Source organism: Typopeltis vanoorti, chromosome 20, assembly GCF_054136105.1.
Source record: "Typopeltis vanoorti isolate ZY-2024b chromosome 20, IOZ_Tvanoo_1.0, whole genome shotgun sequence".
NCBI classification, from domain to species: Eukaryota; Metazoa; Arthropoda; class Arachnida; order Uropygi; family Thelyphonidae; genus Typopeltis; species Typopeltis vanoorti.
In genome coordinates this window covers 110,863,817-110,884,962 of record NC_143568.1, presented here as the reverse complement: position 1 = coordinate 110,884,962, position 21,146 = coordinate 110,863,817, and the positions used below count along the sequence as shown (strand labels likewise).

Genomic DNA, 21,146 nt, shown 5'->3' with positions numbered 1-21,146 from the left:
AATAAACATGTTATGCCTATGTATTGGCATTTATAAATTTATGCTCCTTAAAACAATTTTTAACTAATATTTGGGTTTCTTGATACTTCATTTTCTTGTTAGCATTTAAACATTCTGTTGATTTAAGGATGTGTGCCTAGCATTATGACATGCTAATGCAGTTGATGTGAAGTCATTAGCCTCTGTATACAAGTAGCACAGTTGTGAAGTTACTTCACTGCAAACTTTATTTGCTACACTTGAATAAAGGATGAAATCAAGAATATAATTTCTTGGCTTCTTTAACTTATTCTGTTGATTTGTTCATTAAATGAAATACCAATTTTACAAACAAGTTTATCATGGCAAACACTGAATCTTCATTTAGCAAATTAAAAATCTAATAAAAAAATTTTATGAAGCTAATGAAGACCATTTAAATGATGTAATTTCAAGTATCTTAAGGTAGCAGCCTGACCTTAAGATACTTGAACCTATCACAAATGGTTAGGCAGTAAAAGATTAGAACATGAAATAGAATATAAAAGAGTAAGAGCCATAGCTAAAAGAGAAGTCAGAAAAAGACATAGAGAATCATGGAACAATTTTGTATCTAATTTAGAACATGATTTAGAACTTAATTTAGTTTAATTTAATTTAGAAGCCTAGTGTATACCATGAGTGAAGTAAGAATTAGATCCTGGAAATTCTGCTCTAGAGACAAAGCACAAAATCTCCCTGTCTCCCACACTATTTCATCATCATCATCAAATTCCTGCCACAGGATATGATAGTACTATATGACAAAAATTACATCATTACTAACTTCCTATCTACAATTTTCCTCCAAATCATTCTGTTACTTGTCAAGACACCAACATTATCAGATCTTATATTTCTATCGTCTAAGGCACTTTGTACCATATCAATTCACCTATATCTTAGTCTTCCTCTGGGTCGTTTTCCTGCCAACCTGGCAGAGAACACTTGTTTTGCTAATCTTTCCTCGTCCATTCTGTTTAAGTGACCATACCACCTGAGATTAGTTCTGCTAACGCATTCCTGGATGCTGACAATGTCAAGTTCTTTCCTAATATCCTCGTTTTTAATATGATATTGCCATTGGTGCCATCTGTTCACGCCTATAATCTTTCTCAGGACTCTCATATCTGCGGTCTCTAGTCTTTGGTCAAGTGTTTTACTTCTGACCCAGAAGTTAAAACTGGTTTGAGCACAGTCTTGTATACAGCTAATTTAGTGTTCAGACTAATTTCTCTCTTATTCCATATGAATTTATTCAATTGATTTCCCATCATACCAGCTTTGCTGATTCTGTTGTCTATTTCTATATTTAATTTACCATCTTCACTAAAAATCGTGCCTAAGTAGCTGAAATGTTTTACTTGTTCCACAGGTTCTCCATTCACAATAATAAACAAATGCTCTTATACTGGGCAACAAAAATCATTTACTTAAAGGTATTCATAAACATCCAAAATATAGTGAGGTTCAACTCCAAAGTCTGTCAACAACCTTCCACTATTTTCTGTTTGTAATCAGTTGAAGATACATTTAAAAATTATTAGATATTAGATATGACTATAAATTTTTGGTAGACCAATTTAATAGTGGAACATTATTTCCTTAATAAATATTATTGAACAGAAGTGGCAGATGATTTTCATTGCCCTGTATAAAAATATCTACCTCCCAGCTTACTGAAGGCCTGATGTGGATTAAAAAAAGTATCATGTTTGATCTTTAGAGCAAAGTTTCAGATTCTAACCTTAGCCCACTTTTGTATTTGCAATGTTTACAACTGTTCATGAGCAGAAAATTAAAGGAAAAAAATAATAAAAACGCTCTTGAAGGGTTTAGGATGCGAAAAGATTATAAACCTCCAATGTTAGTTATGTTTTTGGATAGGAAGAACTGAGATTGCACTATAGGCTGCTTAACACATGTATCCTAGAGATCTTGAATAATCCCCCTCCCCTGTGAGGTAAAGAAAAGAATGAAATTATGTTCCGAAGCTAAAAATATTAGTTTGTTTGTGCTTGATTTCATTAAAAATATAAATATAACTCCCTTTTACCAATAGGCTGCGTTACATCACCCAGAAGTCAGTTTTATTAAATAGAAAATGAAGCACAATTCAATATATAACCCGTTTCTTTCTTAGTTTTATTTTGATATATAACATAAATATAGTTTACATAAATAGACACCAGACTGTCCTGCAGTATGTCTGCTGCTAGAGACCTTTGTCACCAATGCAGCAAAAACATGATCTTAATGAAATAAATAATTACTACTATTGTAAAAATGTCAAATTAGAAATGGTATAATAATAATTACTTTATCTCTTAATAAGAACTTTAATAATAAAAATGAATTAATATTAAACTGACCTTTCATGAATGTGAGCAGCATCAATTTAAGGTGTGGTCACTAAACAGAATGAGGAAAGGTTAGCAAAACAGGTGCTTGATACCAGGATTTCAGGAAAAAGATCCAGAGAGAGACCAAGATCTAGGCAGACTGATACAACCAGAAAATAATTTAAAGACCAAAATATAACATCTGACAGTATAAGAGTCCTAACAAATAATACACCATGGGAAGTTTTCAGTATTAAGACCACATTATGATGTAAATAAAGAGTTGAATAAAAATAAGTAATTAAAATTCAACAAGTTTCATAAGATGTAAGACTTACATCATCAGGGGTACTGGTACAAAACCAGAATACATGAGAAACCAGAATAAAAAAATAAGTTTATCTGTATGTAACGGCTGTGAAGTTATCAAAACATCTCATATGTGTAATTAATCGTTTATAGTCTTTTGTTGTGTAAAACTTTTTTGTACCAGTATCCTTGATGATAATGCAAGTCTTATGATTTATGAAACTTCAGGTTTTAAATGCTTCTTTTTATTAAATTCTTTATTCACATCATAATGTGGTCTCAATACCAAAAACTTCCCATGAAACTGCTAAACCACAGAAACTTATATTTTCAAATAATAAACAAATTTTGAAGGAAAATTACTGATAAAAAGTTAGCAATAATGTTAACTTATCTTGTGGCACTGTCATGGTGTCATGTATCGCCTACTTGAGGGTATGATGATAATGACCTTTAACATAAATAATTTTATTTTCAGGAATGGATGAAGCAATAGCATTAATTTAGAGGTTTTTTTTTTTTAATATAAACACTGCAAAATCCCTATAATACAGCCTACCAGAATCTAGGTGCCAAAATGCAAAGATCATACAAACAAAAATCTTGAATTTTAAGTTTAAAAAAAAATCACTTTAACAGATCTATAAAAACTAAAAATAAATTTACAGTATTTTTAAAGTTCTGCGAGTCTTACAAAACTGCTACAATTCCTATGACACAGAATTTATTATTTATAACATATTCCTGTTCAAGGCATAATAAGATACAAATTTAAAACTGATTCTGGACTTATAATTCAGGTGACAATCAATAAACCTTCCACTATTTCTCTTCTTCCACTATTATCTCTTCTGCTACTGCTGCTGTAGTTTGGCAAGTTCCCTTTCTTTCCTTTTCATTTCTTTTTTACGACCTCTTAAGAAATATTCTTTTTGTTCAGGATTCATATTTTCGTGAATATTAACTACAACTCCTGTACCTACTGTTGAAGCACCATCACGAAGAGTGAACCTCTGATGCTGAAGTAATGCCATAGGTTTCACTAGCCTCACCAGAACTCTGAAAAATACAAAATAAAAAAAAAATTATCCGTAAATGTTCAAAACCTAAAAAAAAAAAAAAAAAAAAAAAAAAAAAAAAAAAAAAAAAAAAAAAAAAAATCAGCTAACACCTTTTATTCCCTTATAAAGGGAGTAGACAAGGCCATTTTAGCCCTATCTAACTTTTGGAGACTGAGTGGGCAGTTCAATCTCCTGGTAGCTAATCAGGGAAAATGACCCAAGGCTATCACTAATTCAAGCAGCCTCAAGTAAAGAGATGGCCCAACAAGTGCTGCCATCTCGTGGTCCCTAACACAATATTTTTTAAGTCTGAAATAGTGTGGGTTCTATGGTCGATTTTCTCAAGTTTATGAGATGAAAAACCTGAGTTTACAGGAGAAAAAATCTGCTTGCCCATGCCAGAGATAACCCAAAGGTACATACTATCTCCCTCATTTATCATCTATATGGATATGTGACATTAAACCTGATATCAAATTGGAAATATTCAACTCAACCCATTCTTTATACAGATAACCATATACTCCTAAATAAATTCAGTACAACTTTTCAGAACATTGAAATATGAAAATAGACTTTAATATCGAAATATCAACAGCACTGTCAATGGCAAACATATAACCTATTTCAACTATACTGTTATAACCTTAAAGGGGGGGGGGGGGAAGAACATTGTTACCAATATGTGTGTGTGTATATACATTTATATTGGTAATGATGTTCTTCCCTGCTCCCTCTTTTTTTGAAAGACAATTTAGACCATACACAGGTCGAAAAGAAGTCAATGGACACCATTGTGTGAGGAACAAACAGCCACGACAGCCACCTTTTTTTTTGATCGATTGATTTCCATCATCTGTCAAATCACAGGCACTCACACAAGCGCTTAACCACCCAACCAGCCATGACATGTATACATGTCAAAGTTACCATGGATGCAAAGTGTATATTAAAATCATAATATGTGAGGGATATGAAGTGTTTGAGGAATGATGTATTTTATCCATATTGATGTTGATGTGGTTAAAACAGAAATTTATCTTTAATTTGCTGTTCATTCTTATTTTTTTGACCCTCTTCTAAAGGGCTGCATTTGTACACATGTTCATTCAATTATACACTGCTTGGAAAGAAATCAACGGACACCATAGCGTGAGGAACAAATAGCCATGGTGCTAACCTTAATAAGATGTAGGGTCTCCTTTTACTGCAACAATCCTACAGGGCATACTTTCCACAAGCATACAATAATGATCAATGGGAAATTTGAACCACTTTTCCTGTAAGCATGTAATGAGGTCCTGGACTATTGTGTGTGTGGGGGGGATGTCCCTTGACCTCAACTGATGCTCTAGTTCATCCCAAAAATGTTCAATAGGGTTGAGATCAGGGTGCTGTGGAGGCCAGTCAAGTGTGGTGGCATTTATGTCCACAAACAACACAGTTACAGTACAAGTCTTATGACAGAATACATTGTCTTCCTGAAAGAGGCAATAGTCAATTCTATAGAAACGCCACAAAGTAGAAAGTATTGCACTGTCCAGAATGTTCAGATACCTCTCGGAGTTCAATGGCACCACAAACCAATCAGAGGTCTGAGGCCATACCAGGAAAAACAGGACCATACCATTACACCTGCCACCTCCTGATCTCATAGTTTGGGTTACTCACTCTGGTTTATTTATTTATTTCGTGTGCAAACTACAGAAAATGTAAGAGCATACATATAAATGATTAAATGCATACATTTAAAGAAATAGACACCAAAAGAATACATTAAAAGACAAAAATGCCATTTGCATGAAAGATTAAGCAAAAACATAAAATGTCAAATTTCACTCATCCAGTGACTAATAATATACTTTAAAGTTGTTTCATTACACTGCATTAAATCTTCTCAGGTACATATATTATTAATATCTATTAAGCAGCATTGCAGAAGATGATCCATGGTTTGTGTTTCACCAGATGAGCAGTTGTCTGTCTGTCTGTGTAGCTCCATCTGGCCATTCCGGAACGAAGTCTATTCAATGTCTTCCATCTTTGCCAGTCAAGATGTAAGCCAGAAGGAAGAGATTTGTTTAAGTTCAGAGCCTCTGAATTATTGTTCTTGCCACACTCTTAACCTTGTAGCTTTTATGGAATCAACCAACTGTTCCACTGAGTGAATAAAACTTTTCCTTGATCTTAGCCTCTTATGTACTGCTACATGTCCATACAAAGGATGCCATTCATCATTTAGTTGTTGTTTCAGTTCATATCTACTCTGTGTAGTCCTTCTGATGTGAGGAGGTGCAATACCAGACAGTGAGTATAGATGGTCAATTTTTGTAGGCTTAAGGCAGCCAGTAATGTGGCGACATGTTTCATTAAGAACCTTATCAATCATTTTGAAATGTGATGATCTTTCTCAAACAGGGCTAGCATACTCAGCTATCGAAAAGCAGAGTGCCAGTGCAGAGGTGTGCAGTACTTGTGGATTTGCACCCCACCAAGATGATGTTAATTGGCGCAGAATATTATTACATGTTTGAGTTTTAGCTGCTATCTTCTCTATAATGTCGCTTATAATTTAGGGTCCTATCTAGTGTAACACTTAGGTAAGTTAGATTTGGATAATTGACCAGTTTCACACCATTCCATTCTATATTCAACTCTCTCCTCGCCTCCCTATTATTGAGACGGAAAAGACACATTTGGGTTTTACTGGGATTTGGTTTCAGTTGGTTTTCCTTATAGTAAACTGTAAGGGTTTCTAGCTCTTGTGTGAGCTGTTTCTCAATGTCATCAAAGGATTTTGCTTGATAAGCTATTGCCCAGTCATCTGCATATAAGAAGGTTCTTGACCATGGATTTATAGGTTAGTCATTGGAAGAGGAAGGGAAATAGTACACTTCCCTGAGGTAGACCGTTTTTCTGGATATGCCATCTGCTCTTTTTTCCTTGAAAATCAACAGCAGCAGCAATCTAAATATCTCCACTAACCGATAGCTGTTTGTCATGCTGTAAATTTTGACTATAAGCTTTCTAAGATTTAGTGTGTCATATGCTGCTGTCAAATCTATAAATACAGTTCCTGTTGCTCCCTTTCAAAACTGTCCTCAATAAACTGTGTTACGTTTAATACTTGTCCAGTGCATGATCTTCCTGGTCTAAATCCTGCCTGCTCTTTTATCAGCACTTTCTCTATTTCTGGACATAGTCTGTTCAAGATTAACCTCTCATATTCAGTGTTGTGCATAGGAGAACTATAGGCCTGTAGCTCTTGGGATCCTCAACAGGTTTACCCAGTTTCAGGATAGGTATTACTTTCATTTGCCTCCTTCTAAAAAAACCTCTTCTAAAAAACTATAGAAGACTGTATTGCACTATGCTATACTGTAGATCGCTGGTAGCAGAATTCGGGGCTTGTAAACAAGCCAACAGGGGTTGCAACGTGAATGCTTCTGCTATGACCTGGTAAGAGACGTAAATTGGGCATCTGCTGCCTGTCCATCTGCTCGTGATTTGTCACTCCATAACACAGCGTTTCAAGCTAAACAAACATGATGTAAGATGGAAATGTCAAAAGCAACAGTACAAGTTTTGTTGAACTTTTCATTGCACATGCCCAATATGGGCGATGTAAGCTAAATGGTCAGCAATGGATCTTAAATGGTGGAATCCATACTGGAGGACTCTGATTAATTCATGGGCCTAAATAGTGCAAAAGTTGGCTATTGATGATTTTATTTATTATTCTGAAGAGAATTGAGGTAATGGTAATTGGGTGATGGCTTGATAGTAGACCTCTATCTCCCTTTTTTTTAGAATAGGCTGGATGTGTGATTGCTTCCACATTTCGGTATAAGTAAAAGTTCTGTTTAATAGATTGTAGAGATAATACAGAATGGGTGTTTAGCTCAGAAGCACAATGTTTGAGAACAAATGCAGAAATGCTATTGGGACCAAGAGACTGTTTAGTATTCAAATTATTTAGTAATTTTCTGATGGAATCTCATAAAAACTACAAGAGGCATAAGGTGCTTAGGCTTTTCCAGTATGGTAAGAGGTGATTTTTCTTGGTCAGCAATGCAGGGTGGTTTGACTAAAAGAGTAATTCTAGAAGATCAAATTTATCTTTGGATGAAGTAACAATGTTTCCATCAGGATGAGAGAGGTGGAAGTGTGCAGGTAAGCAGATGTTGCATCCAAGGGTCTTAAGCAAGGGACCAGAAGGCATGCCTTCCATTTGGACAGGAGGCAAGTTTTCTGCTGATGGACTTTAAGAAATCGGATTTGGATTTGCTGATTACTATTTTGAATTTGTTGCATGCTTTGGTATAGGCAAAGTATGAAGCTGGAGTTCTTGATGAGAGCCACCTGCGGTAAGCAGATTTTTTTTCTTCAATTGCTCTGATACACTTTCTGTTGAACCAGGGCTTGGAAAGAGACAAAAATTCTGAGTAGAATGAGGAGATGAAGGTCTTCATGCAAGTGAGGATAATTTCTGACTCGTTCAGAGGAGGTGTTAGGGTCAGATGAGCTGAGCAATAGTCAGTTCATGGAAAGAAGGAATAGAAGTTCTAAAGGTCATCTCATTTGGAGCCTTTGTAGTGCCAGAGGATGAAAGGTCGGGAGTGGCTTGAGAAAGGGCATTCTGTGAAAGAGGAGACTTGTACAAGATTATGGTCTGAGCTGCCAAGATGTGAGGTGACCTCTTGGAGGAAGAACTGGTGAAACAGAAATCCTAAGTATTGAGTGAGTGAAGAGGATTGTCAGGAATATGTGTAGGTAGATGAATGATTTGGATTAGGTCAATGCTTATAGAAAAGATTTTCATCTCTCATTCAGCTTGGTTGGTGGTGTCGAAAAACTAGCTGGAATTATGGACAATGAGGTCATCTAGGAGCATGACCTCACTATTTGGATGACTGGATTGCAGATGGTCAAGTTTCATGGAGATTTTGATTTAATTTTTTTTTTTTTTATGGCACAAAGAGGACAATCACAAGCATCCATGCCCTTGGCAGGATTCAAACCTGCAGCCTCTTGGCTGGAGAGCAGATACACTAAGCACTTGGCCAACCAGAGTTTTCTAAACTCTGATATCTTCAGTCCTCTTCCTCTTCACATTCCTACCCATGAAAAACAGTAAATGCAGCAGATGAACATACTAAATAGAGCAAGGAAACTTTGAGCCATAGAAAGTCAATGCTTATAGCAGAGATTTTTGCCTCTCGTCCAGCTTGGTTGGTGGTGCTAAATAGCAGGAGAGAACAGTAAATTCTAAATTAGCCACTCTGGCATGCAGTGTTTAATCTTCCAAAGGCACGTGCCGGGAAAAAAAAAAAAAAAAAAAAAAAAAAAAAAAAAAAAAAAAATTTTTAGTGAGTAATTTAGACATTAGAGGTGGATTGTAGTGGATATAGACTCTATTTGGGTTTCTGTCAAGAATAGGAGGCCTGGTCTGAATGACTATAAGTGATGGTGTTAATGTCACAGATGCTAGTGAAGTGGATGCGAAAGTGAGTTTTTAATGATGAGATTCTGGCAAGGTTTGTATGTAGTGATCGGCTGTTTTGTGCATTTTTGAACTGGAATTAGTTTATGAAGGAGATTACTTTTTGTCATAGTGTCATTGCAAGGTTCATTAGTTTGTTCATGGTTAGATGAAGTATAGAGTGGGGATATGCAATGAGAGAAGATACTCTTGGACATGACATCCATACAAAGAGTGACCAATCTCCTTGCCATAACATGGCCTCAACAGTACCTGCCAAATACTCCCTCTCCAAGCATGACCTGGCAATTATGTGGCAGAAGAATTATGCACCAATTGATCAGGAAACCTCCTGACATGTTGCTTACAGGTTTGGGCCCATGCACTTATTGGTGGCCAGTCTGCAGCACCACCATTTTAACTGACATACTCTTGAAATGGAGGAGGTTAGGGGTCTTTAAGTATGTATGGCAAGGGCTTGAAGGTATCACTCACTTTACACAGAGAAGGGAAAGGGGGAACAGAAACCAGAATCCCTACTCTGAAGACTAAACATTCTGTATGCTGCTTTAGGGCTCCAATAAGCCAGGTGGTGATATTTCATTGAGTAATGAAGGTCACCTGTGAAGATGACCTCACTATCCTAACATCTGGATTAGAGATGGGTGAATATACACCAATACAAACAAACATCGTAGATAAACATACCAGAAGTAGTACCATTGTGCATTCTATTACTTTTGGTATGAACCACAATGGGAAAACATTAAGTAAAGATTGTTTAACTCAATAAGTTTTCCCATATCTATAGCATACTTCATCCAGAATAAAATATTTTAATTTGAAAAACTTATATTACTAGATTGATTTCAAAAACAAACTGCCATAAATAGCATTATCACTGAATTAATGGTGCACATTGTGCTGAGATTTCAAACAACCACTTCATTGTTGAGCTGTGCTATGTAATGTCTATCATAACCTACTTCGAAACTTCTTAGGTCTTTTACATATACTGATCATAGCTAGTTTAAAATAAGGCCTCGACTTCTGTTGTACTGTGTTGGACAATGTCATTTTACCAGTCTCTGCATTTGTGAACATAGCTGTTGAATTCAACAAATGACATTCTTGCAATCTGTTGCCATAGTATATATGCTGTGCATGAAAAGTCAGGCCAAATTTGTATGCTCACTTTTTCTATACATCTTTAATATGTCCTTTCATAGGACTCTTCTAAGTATCCCATCTGTTCAAAATAACAGACAGCATGTGCAGAAAATTTTATATGAACCTAGTATCTAAGTTGTGAATAAGGTTGTTTCGATGACCTCAGCATCATGAAAACCTTTTGTTTTGTAGTTATGTTTTCTTGTATATAATCCAAAATATTCAATACTTTCTTAATTATCCTTTTCATGTCCCATAATGCCGAGATCCATTTCTTCCAGATAGCTCTATCTTGTGCCACTAATTCTTGCAGCTCTTCCAACCAGCCACTCTTCTTTTCTGCTATTCTCCATCAAGTTAGTTTAGGCCTTTTCCTTTTCTCTTCCAGTATCCATGTCAAAGCTACTCTTGGAATCTCTCTGCTATCCATTCCCAGTATGTGTCTAACCCATTTCCATCTTTTTTTTTTTTTTCTCCAACAGATGATACTTTTTTGCTCAGTCTGTTCATAACATTCATGGTTTGTTTTTATATTTTATACAAACATTCTGCTTGAAAACTATTTAATTTAGCTTCCTTTTTTGGTCAATTTTCACGTCTCTGATCAATATAATAATAATATGACTTTACATTGCTACTGAAGATTTTTATTTTGGTTTTATTATGATATTTAGATGATTTTCATATATTATTTAATTTTCTGAAAGCAGTATTATTTGCTGTTGTCAATCTTTGTATTATATCCATGTCAGTTCCAACTTCAGTATCCACATTTGCTCTCAAGTATATAAAATTGTTCACTTCTTCTGTATGTTGAAGTATTTTAATTTCCTTGTGGCATTTTAAGACTAATCATATTTAAGACCAACTTTTCAGCTGTTTTATACAATACTTTCGATTTTGCTTGTATATATCAGTGTATTTTGATTATATCAAAACTATGTCATCTATATAATCCAGATCCTCCAGCTGTTAAATAGGATTCCATTTAATTCCTCTTCTTACACCTGTAACATTTCTATTTCTCATAATGTAATCAATGACTACGAAAAACAGTAAACCATTATGATGCTGTTTTCCGTGCAATAACGCTTATTTCCTTCACACATCTTTTACTTCGTTTAAACATTTCGTTCATCATTCTTGCATATTTGTCAGGAATTTCATAGCTTCTAATAAGTATCCATAATATTTCTTTAGCAATACCATCAAATGCTTTGGCAAAATCTATAAAACCTTATAACAAGCTTCTATACCATGATGTTTCATAAGGTATAAATGAGATGTACTGCACTCCACCTATTCTAAAATGAACCTGCTCATGCCTTAATATCTCTTCTATTTCACTTTTAATCTTATTTATCAATATTGTACAGAAAAGTTTTCATATCTAGTGAGTTTTCCTTCCTTTGGAATTAGTCATCATTGCTTCTTTCAAATGTCTGGGTCTTTTTCAGTCTCTAATACACTGTTAAAGATCACTTGCAATTTATCGGCAGCAGTTTTTTAGTTGTCTTAAGCATTTCTATAACTATATTATCATTGTTACTTGCCTCTCCACTTTTTGTTTTCTCTATCATGTTCATCATTTAATTTTTAGATATTGGTTCGAATGTAATATTTAAATCTTTGACTGAAGTTGACCAATATTGATCCAGATATCCAGCAATTCTGCAAGGGCCGAGAAGCTCAACCATCTCATTAAAAGTAAGTAGTAGCATCATTATATCATATTATTTATTTGTTTAATAAAAATTAAAACTTTGTTCAATGATGATACACTTCCAATTACATAAAATTACATAACTTAATGGTCCACAGAATTGTTTTAGGCATTTTACTGGTCCTTGGGCTTAGAAAGGTTGAGAAATGCTGCTTTAATTTATCAATAAATCATAACCAAATCTGAGGACAGTGGGGGACAATGTGTTTGTTTTAAGACACTGTATATTATAAAACAGTAATGAAGGAGAATGCTGTATTTGGTTGGTATATCTGAATTACTCAAAGGTGTAAAATTTGGAAGAGGAAGACGAGGCATACCTCCTTTGACTACAGTACCATTTTCCATTGTAAATATGGGCATAAATTTATAGAAAATTATATATGAAAACTTCTCTATATTATTTATAAAAACTTGCTTACCAGGTCAGTTCACACTTCACGCATGCAAAACAGATACAACTCAGAAAACAAAAACAGCAACTCATGACAAATGACAACGTTCAATTGGATTGGTTGACACAATAACCAATTGCAGCCTCTAGGTGCTAATGTCTCAGAGCTCACCCTGCCTCTCCTTCTGTGTGGTTTAAAATTACTAGAACACTAAGAATTTGACCTGGTGTGCCATCTGTACATCTTTTCAAAGGACTCAAAGGTGTATATGTATTTTGAACGCACACCCGGACTATTAACATGAATGTGATGCAATGTTTACATGTCGAAAAGTGTCCTCTCCGTGAAACATTAGTATATTGCATTTACTTTAAGAAATCACGTGGTGTCTGGGAACAATTAGGGAAGTCTTTAAGGAATAAAAGCAAAAATATAATATCGGTGATATTGCTATTCAGTAGATGAGCACCACACATGCACATGAAGAGGTACCCAAAACTAACCGGAATTATTTTTTAAAAAAAATGTTATTAAAGTTTATAATACCATATTCTAGTTTCCTTCAAAGTACTCTCCATGTGAGTCAACACACTTGTCCCAATGTTTTTTCCGCTGTTGGAAACAGTTCTGGAACTGTTCAACTGGAATATTGTTTATGGCCTCCAGTGACTTTCACTTTGTCCATGTCAACGAATCACTGTTGTTTCATGGTTTTCTTTATCCGTGGGAATAAAAAAAAAAAGTCACATGGAGAAAAGTTTTTTTTTGATCCTCTGTGAGCAAACAAGGCACAAATTTAGCATACATACATTTCATTTGCAAATCTTCTGTTAAAATTCACTGGCAAGAACTAACCATTACAAATAATTCATCTCTTCAGAAACTTGCTCAATGATCTTTCGACAATCTTCATTGATTGCCTGGCATACCTTTTCGATGTTTTCATCATTTCTGCTTGTTGAAGGTCGCCTAGATCATGGTTGGTCTTCAACTGACATGTCTCCATTTTTGAAACAGCAAAAACAGGAAAACCACTCCTAGACCTGCATTTTACCTAAAGCATTAAAGGCTTTCACACACACACTTTCTGTTCCTTGTGGTCAGCCACCACAAAATCACCAAACTTGCCTGCAGTACTAACAAAAAAGCAACCAGAACAACAAACCAGTACACACAGGATGATGCCACTTGCCAGAATGACGTGGGAAACTGTACACTCACAATGCCTAGTGGCATCATCTGTAACTAGAAAACATGTGTATGCCAAGTTCAGATTCCGGTTATTTTTGGATACCCCTTTGTATATACATATATGTACAGAGTGTGTGTGTGTGTGTGTGTGTGTGTGTGTGTGTGTGTGTGTGTGTGTGTGTGTGTGTGTGTGTGTAACTTACTTAGCATCTTCACCAGGCATCAACATGTCTTTTCCAGAAAGCTCTATTTCTGCTGTACAGTCCCATGTCTTGGAAAACATCTGCCGGTGAGTATACTGAACAAATGGCTTGTCTTTACCACCTTCACTCTTGTTAAGGATATATATCTAACATAAAAAAAATAAATGGACAAAATCACAAGCTCACAATTTTTTTTCACAGTAACAAATACTTAATAATTTCATAAAATACAAACAGTACAAAAAAAAAATTGTTTTAAAAAAAAAAATAAGTTTAAACCTTTAAGCAAAACTTTTATATGTAGGAAGAAGAGGAAAAGAAACTTATTCATTACAGTTTATAATATTTAAAAAAATACAATTATTTAAGTAAAAAATTAAAAACAGGATAAATGCATAGTTGAGGCATGCACTTGTTTTTATTATAACAGACTACTTTGATAGAATCATTATCAAGTTAATGTAATTAATAACTTCCTAATTTAACTATCCTTTTTCTATTTAGTCAATGATTCGGATAATTATAAAGTTTTGAATGATTAAATTGTGAAATGAACAATGCAACACTGATTAATAAAATTTTTGCTTTATTTACGAATATTTTTCCTTTCATCCTCCCTAAATCTATGCAATGTAAGTGGTGGTTTGCCAGACCTCATTTGACAATTCCTAGGTAAAATAAAAAGGAAATCAGAGAAGTGAAAGAAAGGAATGTTTTTCTGAGCTGTCTAAGCAAAAGATTCTTTTGTAGTATTTTAGCTACCTGTTCTAAAATTCCAGAGTGAAAAGGATGGTAATTTTTTTGTTTTTATCTTATAAATCCACAGGAACACTCTTAGAATTTGCTTCTTAAGAAAATTCTGGTTCATAGCCCTTATTCACAAAAATATCTGTGATAAAATTTCATAAATGAACATATGATTTATCATATGATTAGGGACAACAAGATGGCAGCACTTGTCCACAGTCTTTCCATTGAACGCTGTTTATAATTGGTGATAGTCTTGGGCCAGCTACTTCTGATTGGTCACCGATAGACTAAACTGCCCCCCCTCCCAAATCTCCAAAAGTTAGATAGGGGTAAAATGGCCTCACCTATTCCCTAGAGGGGAATAAAAGGCTTAAGATTTATTTTTTGTTTTGTTTAACTGCATAAACATTTTTGAAACAGCATATTAAATAAATTTAGGAAATAATTTTCTCTTGTTACAAAAAATCAAATTCTATGCTTAACATTATGATAAAACATTGACAGAACTGTTAAATACAGCCAATGACTTATGATTAGACATAGCACATATTTTTTCCATTCAGCTAAATAGCATTTCATCCTCTTTTGTTTGCAAATCATCCATATCCCCTTTTGTTTCCCCCTAATCTATAACAACAACAACAACACATATTCTCTAGTCAATCTAAATAGCTTTGTAAAATCTCTTATGGTGAAAAGTAGAAATATTTTTCACCTATATCGATTTTACATGGGCCATAAAACACACATAATTAGAAATGTATGTAACCTACTGTAATGTAATAAAAAATGGAATATAATGTAAGAATAACTGAATGTAGAACCACAAGCAATTGTAACTAAAAAGATCAGACAGGATTAGGCTAGTAAACTGAAGGTCAACAACAGTCTCAAAGGTCACCGAATTATATGTGTGTTTTGCCACCAAAACCTAACGTAAGTGTGGGTGATGTAAGGGCATTTCCAGTAAATCAGGGAAGTTTTGAAAGGAAGGCCAATGATATAAAAGGTGGAGATTGAGGGACAAAAGCTCTCTTATTTTTTGTTCCGGTGGCAAGCTTTTCGAGGAGGGGAAGAGTTGGGGTCCCACAAGCAGTAGTTCTGGAGATCATGGGGAATTCGCTGGCAGAAGAGGCCATATTTCAAGGCAGCCTTCCGTGAAATTCTTCGACGAGTGTACTGATCCACATGCGTGCTGATTTGTCGCAGCTGAACCAGTTCCTGACATTGCTGAAGAAATACATTACTGTTACAAGGAAGGAATTTGCAAAACAACAATCGTCGGATAGTGCCAGATCATAGCCATCGAGCAAAAAGTGAAAGAAACCTGCAGAATTCACCCTTAACCCTTTAGGATCCAGAACTGTACATGATATAGTGAGCTTGTAAGTAAATTGCTTTATGTTAATAGCCTAGATTGTGTGTACAAAAGATAGATGTTGATTCTGTTTAACTAATGGTATAATGTGTTGAAGAGGTCAGAAAGCCAAACATCAGTTTGAATGTGTATAATAGAATATTGTAATCTTGAATAGTGCTTGTGTTATCTAATGCTTAGAATGTGTCAAGTATGATTGTGCCTTATTTAATAAGATCGAGAGCAAGGTTAAGTATGCAAAAATCCATCCACGTGTCTAATAAGTTGAGTGTATATAATTTCTTTGCCTAATGCTTTAAGTGAATTGTCTTAATGTATGTGTGGAGAATGAGGCATGTGATATGTTCCATTACTTTTGTACATTAATTGTCTTAGTTAGAATAAACATGTTTGGTTTTGTTAATAGCTTGCCTGATCTTTGTTAGCCAATGCACTGTCTCAAAAAACAAATCAAACCTGTGTGACCTAAGTGAAGTAACAGCCACGACTGAATAATTTGGAGTTGCTTGAGATAAAATTGATTTAAGGGTTATTATACGTGCTTAGCTAAATTATTTTCTTGTATGTAAAGGAAAGATAAAAAATTCTTTTACACAATCCTTAATGGCGCAGTCGTTAACAAAAATAAATTTTTAAGGATTAATACACTAGAATTACAGCAACCTAGATTAAGGATTTTGCCCCAGCCAAAGGCTTTTCCTCAGTCTACGTTACTAGCACATGTAAGAGTATACTTTACGAAATTGAAAAGGGGGGGGGGCAAGCTAAGTAGACTGCGAATGGACTAAATTAAGATAATAGTATTATAAGTGTAAGTATTATAATATATTATATATAGTATCTCAAACTTATAGTATTATAAGTTTGAGATAAGAGCATGCAGACATTTTTATATTAGCTCAAGCAGACACGAAAATAACAAAGCAAGAGGGGAAAATACACAGAGGTTAAAAGTAATGTTATAAGCATAAACAAAACAATATAACAAAAACTATAAATAAAAAATACGTATACAAAAATTTTACAGCTTATTTAATCTAGTTCATTCTGTTTTCCCTAATCTACAGTAGCAACCATCTATATATTTTGTCCTATTGGCTTTTACCTGGCACCAAAGAGCTTTAAATGTACTATCTTCCTGCTGAACTTTTTTTTTGCTGATTGCAATTCCTCTGCTATCATTTAGCAAAACACCTTTCCTCCGATATTTCCTTGATCCCACGAATATCCTTGAATCTTTCAATGAACATCTCATTCCGATTCAATGATCTTTCTTAATCTTGCATTCACTCACCTTAAGAGAGCCTGCATCTACCATAACAGCTTTAGTTTCCTTGAATTGGTACATTTGTTCTCTTAAAGAACAAAACATTCTTTAGACACATAACTCTAAATCCATTCACATGCAATCCATCAGACATATATAAGTCCTTTCATCCATCAAATTTATTCCAAATATGCATTTGAAGAAGGAAAAAGGAAGGATGAGAAGTTGCTTTGAGGTTAAAACACCCATGCACGTTTGAAGCCAAACTGTGCATGGGTGTTTTAAGTAACTTGGAGGCTTTTTATTCATTAAAAGTAAATGTTACTCTGACATATTTCACTGTCTTTATGGCTGACAGCATCTTCAGGAAGATATTTAACATAAAAACGCAAACATTTCCAACAGCTGTTATTTCTATAACTGAAAACATACTGGATTTTTAATTTAATCATGTGTATCATTAGGCACATCATACATCGGTGTGTAAACTCTGCATGTGATTTCTGGCATAAGAGAGGATGCAAATGCTACATAAATTAATTATTAACTTCCAGATGTCAACCACTGAGCAGATTCCAACCTTCTTTTCTCTGGTCAAACACATACACATTCCCACTGGTGAGTTCCATACAATGCCAGAAGCCAGGCAGAAGTAGCACCCTGAATGGAAGAGAGCACCAAGCTCTCTAGAGGACAAGGTGGCCCAGGATGTGATTCACCTGTGCCAGGAAAGTAAGATGTGGAAGTCAATCCAAGAGAAATCTGATTTTAACTGGAAATCCAATCATCAAAAAAGCAAGATGGAGTGTAGTGTTGTGTGGTACCTCTCATGAAAAACAACAAGACAGGAGACTGACTCCCAGTAACAAAATCCACCAGATCCACGTATCCCACCAGAGAATGGCAAGGATATATATATATCCCCAAAAGACTGGTCATGTAAGATCTTGAAGCTTGCATTTGAGTATCGCAAGGCCAGGAATACTTAAGAGTTTTTCATAATCAACAGAATAGAGGATTTGAGGGTGGCAAAAGATCACAAATATATAGGAGTACAAGCATAGGGGACAAGGCTCACAGTCCAGGGAAGTGGCAGAAAATATGAAGAGAGGAAACAGCAAAGAAAGGAAGATAGTCTCTATGCAAGACCAGAACAAATGTCAAGGAAATGTCAAGGGCAACCACACAAGTTACTCCCAAATGTTTCTACAGTGATCACTAATTAACTGGTGGACACAAGCAATGAAGAAGCTGACTATCATAACTCCCTCCACCACTGAGAGAACTAAGGAAAGGAAAATGGGACAATAGTCTGATGACTTACCCTTCCCCATTGGGATGGGTTGGTATAGGCATGCTTCCAATTCACCAACATAAGAAAAACATGACAATAGCCTAAACAGACAAAATGGATCATCTCAATTGATATCATCATAATATCAAAGGACATGAGGTTAAAATTCGCTGGGTAGAAAAGAAAACATACAAGGCCATGGTTGGAAACTACCAAAGAGAGCTAACATCTGAGTATATGTGTCAGTCAGTCAACCAAGAGTGTCAGCGAATAGTGAGGAACATCTGACATTTTAATATCCTACTATAACAAAAATAAATTCATGCTGAAAATGCTTTCACATGATTTAGTGCCAAAAATGAGCCGAATCAAAGGCATCAAACACAATGACAGGTATCATATATTTTGGTAATTACACAGAATTAAAATGGCACATATTCTCAGGAGCAGACTGTAAATTATACAAAAATAATATAGCAGTACCTGAGCATCAAAGTAATCGTGTTCCTTCACAGTTCCAGGTTGGCATAGTACCATTCCTCTGCGAATATCAAGTCTTTTTATACCTCGAAGAAGGGTCCCAATCTGATCACCAGCCAATGCTTCTTCTAATATTTGACGATACATCTCAACACCTTAAAAAAAAATTTTTTTTTCTGTAAAATATTATTACTGATAACTGTGATAAGATGGATGCTAAATATATCTATATGCTTGCAATAAAATAGTAAGTAGAAAATACAGCAATTTACATAACTGACATTCAAAAGACTGAGACAGCTAACTACACTCATGTTCATAGAAACTGCATCATCTTACATAAATATAGTTTTTAGTATTAAATGTCATTTTCATTGGTTTATCATTAGATATTTCGTTGTATTGCATCATCTGTCATTTTCACGGGTTTCAGTATAATATAATAGCTGTTGCTATTGCATCAGAATTTTCTATACTATAAATAGACAGCAAGAGCTAGTTTTCACATTTTTGTGCTGAGATCACTATGGATATTTACATGCAGTTAACACCTTGCAGAAAAAATGCGATTCCAGCTTTGAATAGAGAAGGCTATTCCTCTCGTGAAATAGCTGAAAGGGTGTCCTATAGTCAATCTAATGTGGTATGGCTCCTGTTGAAAGTGAAGGAAACCAGATCTGCTGAAAGGAAGAAGGGGACAGGAAGAAAGTCACTGTCTACACTATGCCAAGATCGAGTTCTAAAGTGACTCTATCTCAAAAATTGCTGTGCATCATCTGGAGCACTGAAACAGGACTGGGAAGAACAAACAGAAGTTGTGGCATGCTCTGTAACTGTCAGGAGAAGACTCATTTGACAGGGAATGATAACTAGGTACCCTAAAAAGAAGCCCTTGTTAACCAAAAAAATGTGACTGGCTCAGTTAAATTGGTTCAAAGAGCATGCCAAATGGAACAATCAGCAGAAAAGAGTAATTTTTTCTGACAAGAAAAGTTTAACCTGTAAGGTACCGACAGCAGACAGTTTGAAGATGATCAGGGGAAAAATTCAACCCTGAATGTCTGGTGTCATCAGTCAAATTCTCAGCAACTCAGATGATCTGGAGCTGCATATCATATAATGTTGGTTGTCTGCATTTCACAAAAGGTTCAGTGAATGCACAAGTGTACCAGAAAATTTTAGAATTGCTGCCTACTATCAGAGACCACTTTAATGTAATGATGAACTACATCTTTCAGGATGACTCTGTCCCTTGTCATAGGGCAAAAAGTGTAAAATAATGCTATTATAACCCTAAAATGTATTATACAAATTGAGTTTAGTACTTATAAAAGCTTTAGTTTTTGTTGCAGGTTAATAAGTGGCTCAATGAACACTCGATTCAGCGACTATAGTGGCCAAGAAACAGCCCAGATCTCAGTCCCATTTAGAATTTGTGGTACCAAATGGAGACTGAAATACACAAGAAGAAGTTAAAAACACTTCAGGGGTTCCAAGAAGCCATTATAAGGGTATGGAACCATGAACTGACAATTGTATCCATCAGGAAACTGATTTTGTCAATGTCCATGAAGTACTTAGCAGCAAGATGTGAATTTTTAGCTTTGAATATTAGTAAAACTGTATAGATGAACTAAAGTTTGATACTGGTATTTGTTTTTCAGTGAAAATATCACTATCCACTCCATTTTTGAAATATCTGTAATTTGTAAATGCCTAAAACACTGATCTCCTTGTCATTCTCAGTATGGTGAAGACAGCAAATTTTAATTCTACCAGAACAGAATCCTGCCTGAGAAATAAGACAGGATTCTGTTCTGGTAGAACTGAAATTTGCTGTCTTCACCATAACACCATTCTCTCTCTCTCTCACACGCACACACAATCAATAACACTTCTCACCAATCTCATTAATTTTCTTTCTTGGGTTAACTTTCACATTTAGCATAACCTGGCACAAACACACCATAGTCATAGCTCTTCAGCTTCCAAAAAACTCAGTGTTCTTTTTTGTTCTAAAAGATTACTTCTCTTCTGCTCAACTCCTAATACTTTATAAATCTCATATCCATCTGACTTCAGA

At 35.0% G+C, this 21,146-nt stretch overlaps 1 protein-coding gene across 2 annotated transcripts in view; it reads right to left on the bottom strand.

The window, feature by feature from the left end:
* Positions 1-2,133: 2,133 nt before the first annotated feature.
* LOC150095792 (uncharacterized) overlaps positions 2,134-21,146 on the bottom strand; it is a 147,957-nt gene continuing 128,944 nt past the window's right edge. For both annotated transcript variants that reach the window (XM_090409860.1, XM_090409861.1), the window contains exons 9-11: positions 19,067-19,218; positions 13,895-14,040; positions 2,134-3,728 (exon numbers count right to left, since the gene is read on the bottom strand). In XM_090409860.1, the coding sequence (XP_090265986.1) occupies positions 3,524-3,728; positions 13,895-14,040; positions 19,067-19,218 (503 nt within the window). In that variant the 3' untranslated portion in view covers positions 2,134-3,523. The remainder of the gene's footprint in view (positions 3,729-13,894; positions 14,041-19,066; positions 19,219-21,146) is intronic.